At 46.7% G+C, this 3,102-nt stretch overlaps 1 protein-coding gene across 7 annotated transcripts in view; it reads left to right on the top strand.

The window, feature by feature from the left end:
• Positions 1–3,102, top strand: part of SLC20A2 (solute carrier family 20 member 2) — a 125,157-nt gene that overhangs the window by 82,531 nt on the left and 39,524 nt on the right. For all 7 annotated transcript variants that reach the window (XM_037744760.1, XM_017545959.1, XM_017545961.2 and 4 more), the window contains one exon: positions 1,038–1,123. In XM_037744760.1, the coding sequence (XP_037600688.1) occupies positions 1,038–1,123 (86 nt within the window). The remainder of the gene's footprint in view (positions 1–1,037; positions 1,124–3,102) is intronic.

The raw sequence follows: 3,102 nt of genomic DNA, 5'->3' as shown, positions 1-3,102 counted from the left end.
AAAAAAAAAAAAAAAAAGAAAGAAAGAAAAAGAAAAGAAGTCATCCAGATTGCCCTTTGGGAAGAAACACTCTACCGAGTATCCTCTCTACCTTGTAAGCCTGCCCAGCAGGGACCAAGCACATAAGCCTGTACCTATTCGCAGGGGTCCAACAAGTTAGTGCCTGGCTCTGCTTTTAGCAAGAGGTAAATCCATTCAACTCCACGAGTACCGACCCATCCATTGTGAAAGATACTCTTTCACTCCATCTCCATCTCCTGGGTTACTCGGTTTTTTACAAGAATCATGATGGCCTTAAGAGTCCTGGGTCAAACTGGACCCCTGACCTGCCAGGCAAGGGCACAGACCACAGGGGAACCCACCTTCCACCCCAGGCTTCTAGAAGAGTGGTTCTCAACTCTGGCGGCACTTTAGAATGAGCTGGGAAAGTGATTTTAAAATACCAATGCCCAGACCCCATTCCCAACCTTTTAAATCAGAATTCTGGGGGTCCAGACAGAGCCAAACTAGTTTTTGAAAACACCCCAGATGGTTCCACTGTGCAGTCAGAGGTGGGAGCCACTTAGCTAGAGGCTAAAAGTTTCCGAGTTTCAGCAGTTAGATGGCAGGAGTGAAAGTACCAGGCTGACCTTGGCAAAGGAAGTGGAAGTTGGCCCAGCTCTTAACCCTTACTGTTGGAACAGCGACCGAGTCTCCATAGGTGTTGATAAGAAGGGCAGGCAGAAAGACTCCATGGGTGGCAGCACTCAGGACGCTGCCTTCTGAGGCCAGAGCTCAGGGCCAGAGTTCCTTAACTCTGCACTGGCAGTGTGGTCAGCGGTGCCTGACTGTGTGTTGGCGTCTGAGTGTGGCCATAGATGAGTAAAGGTTAGCTCTGCCAAGTCACAAGGGTGCGTTAGGTTCCGAATTAAAGGTAAATAATTCTGGAGATATTTATGAATGTATGTAATACATTTTGTTTATCATTGTGTTCTATGAATATGACCATAATTATGGATGAATTTTAACATTCATTAGATTTTTTTTTAATTATTCAGTTGCTTCTTGGTTTATATCTCCACTGTTGTCTGGTTTGATGTCTGGCCTGCTGTTTGTACTCATCAGAATTTTCATCTTAAAAAAGGTAAGTGGGGCTTCTACTTTTAATTAATCTTAAGAACTCGTTTTGGCTTTACTCAGTAGAAATTAATAATGAAAGGCGTTAGAGGAATAATTGTATTTATACATTGTTCAGGCGCAGCACCCTGCAGTTAGCATCGGATATTATTATAAATAACCAGAAAGAGCCAAGGTAAATTGCCCAGAGATTCCCCCAGAAACAAGCACTGCAAATAGTGTTTCTTGGCTCTGTGCTTTAGTTCATTAGTCAACCCTCCCAGGAATTGTGCTGAGACCTCAAAAAGGAAAGGTAATTATTTCCTGAATGTTAAACAGAATAGAATGAGATAGCGTTAAGATTTTGAAACTGTCATTAAAAAACAGCTGGAGAGTTTCCTTACCCAAATGTGAAGGTGTTTTTCTATTTTTCTTTTAATGGAGAAAGCAAGCTTGAAACACCGACTCAATTTGAAGAAAGGATAAAAAGAAGGAAATATACCTACTGGGTGCATCTTACCTAAAAAAGAGTTAGCGCTAGGCCGGGCGCGGTGACTCACACCTATAATCCCAGTACTTTGGGAGGCCGAGGCGAGTGGATCACGAGGTCAAGAGATCAAGACCATCCTGGTCAACATGGTGAAACCCCGTCTCTACTAAAAATACAAAAATTAGCTGGGCATGGTGGCGCGCGCCTGTAGTCCCAGCTACTCGGGAGGCTGAGGCAGGAGAATTGCCTGAACCCGGGAGGCGGAGGTTGCGGTGAGCCGAGATCGCGCCATTGCACTCCAGCCTGGGTAACAAGAGCGAAACTCTGTCTCAAAAAAAAAAAAAAAAAAGTTAGCACTTACTGAGATCAGTGTTCTAGACGTGAAATGTGGCTCTCTTTTTTTGTTTGGCAGTCAGGGGGCTGCTGCAGTGTTTGATAACCATTGCTTCCTCTGCAGGCAGGGACGTGCCCTCCAGGCTGTATCTTGCTTGGAAGCAAGCTCAGCCCTTTTCTCACAAGCCTTGCTTGTCCGTCTGTTGAAGAGTTCATTCTCCCAGAGAACACGAAGTTGCAGTCACCATTTCTCACCCTTCCTTCTCCTGGGACCAGCTATGATCATATTCACATCTCGGAAGGCACGCTCCTCCCTAGCCTGCCAGCCTTCACCCCTCCCCTCCTGTCCCTGGAATCTGTGCTCACCTGGCAAGCCCTACTCAGCCCTCAGGTGTCACTTCCTAGGAAGCCAATCCTCTCCTCCCCTCCCCCAGACTCACTTGATGCCCTCTCTTTTGAGCGCCTGCCTCAGTTTACCTTCCCATCGCGGCACTTAGTTTCTTGCTTATTACCTGTTCACTATTTGACTGTAAGATCTGTGAGAGCAGAAACTATGACTGTCTTGGCCACTTCTGTATTCCAGGGCCCAGCACTGTGCTTAGCACTTACAAGACACTTGGTAAATATTTAGGAGGAGGGAGTAATAGATGCTTGGATGGGTGGCGGTGATGGAGGGATGGATAGATGCAAAAAAGGAAGGGAGAGAGAGAAAGGAAGTGGGGGGAAGAAAGGAGACAGGTCAAATAAGAAGTCTGTCGAGGACTTTTAGGAATAAGTTATTTTAGGCCTGGTGCGGTGGCTCACATCTATAATCCCAGAACTTTGGGAGGCCAAGGCAGGTAGATAACTTGAGTTTGAGACCAGCCTGGCCAATGTGGCGAAACCCCATCTCTACTAAAAATATAAAAATTAGCTGGGTGTGGTGGTGGATACCTGTAGTCCCAGCTAGTCAGGAGGCTGAGGCAGGAGAATCCCTTGAACATGGCGGGTGGAGGTTGCAGTGAGTCAAAATCGTGCCACTGTACTCCAGCCTGGGCAACAGAGTGAGACTCCATCTCAAAAAAAAAACCAAGTTATAGGCCGGGCGCGGTGGCTCAAGCCTGTAATCCCAGCACTTTGGGAGGCCGAGGCGGGTGGATCACGAGGTCAAGAGATCGAGACCATCCTGGTCAACATGGTGAAAC

This window comes from Cebus imitator, unplaced genomic scaffold (assembly GCF_001604975.1).
Source record: "Cebus imitator isolate Cc_AM_T3 unplaced genomic scaffold, Cebus_imitator-1.0 Scaffold183, whole genome shotgun sequence".
In the NCBI taxonomy this organism is placed as follows: Eukaryota; Metazoa; Chordata; class Mammalia; order Primates; family Cebidae; genus Cebus; species Cebus imitator.
Note: the sequence above shows the minus strand (reverse complement) of the source record. Positions and strands in the feature narration are given on the sequence as shown.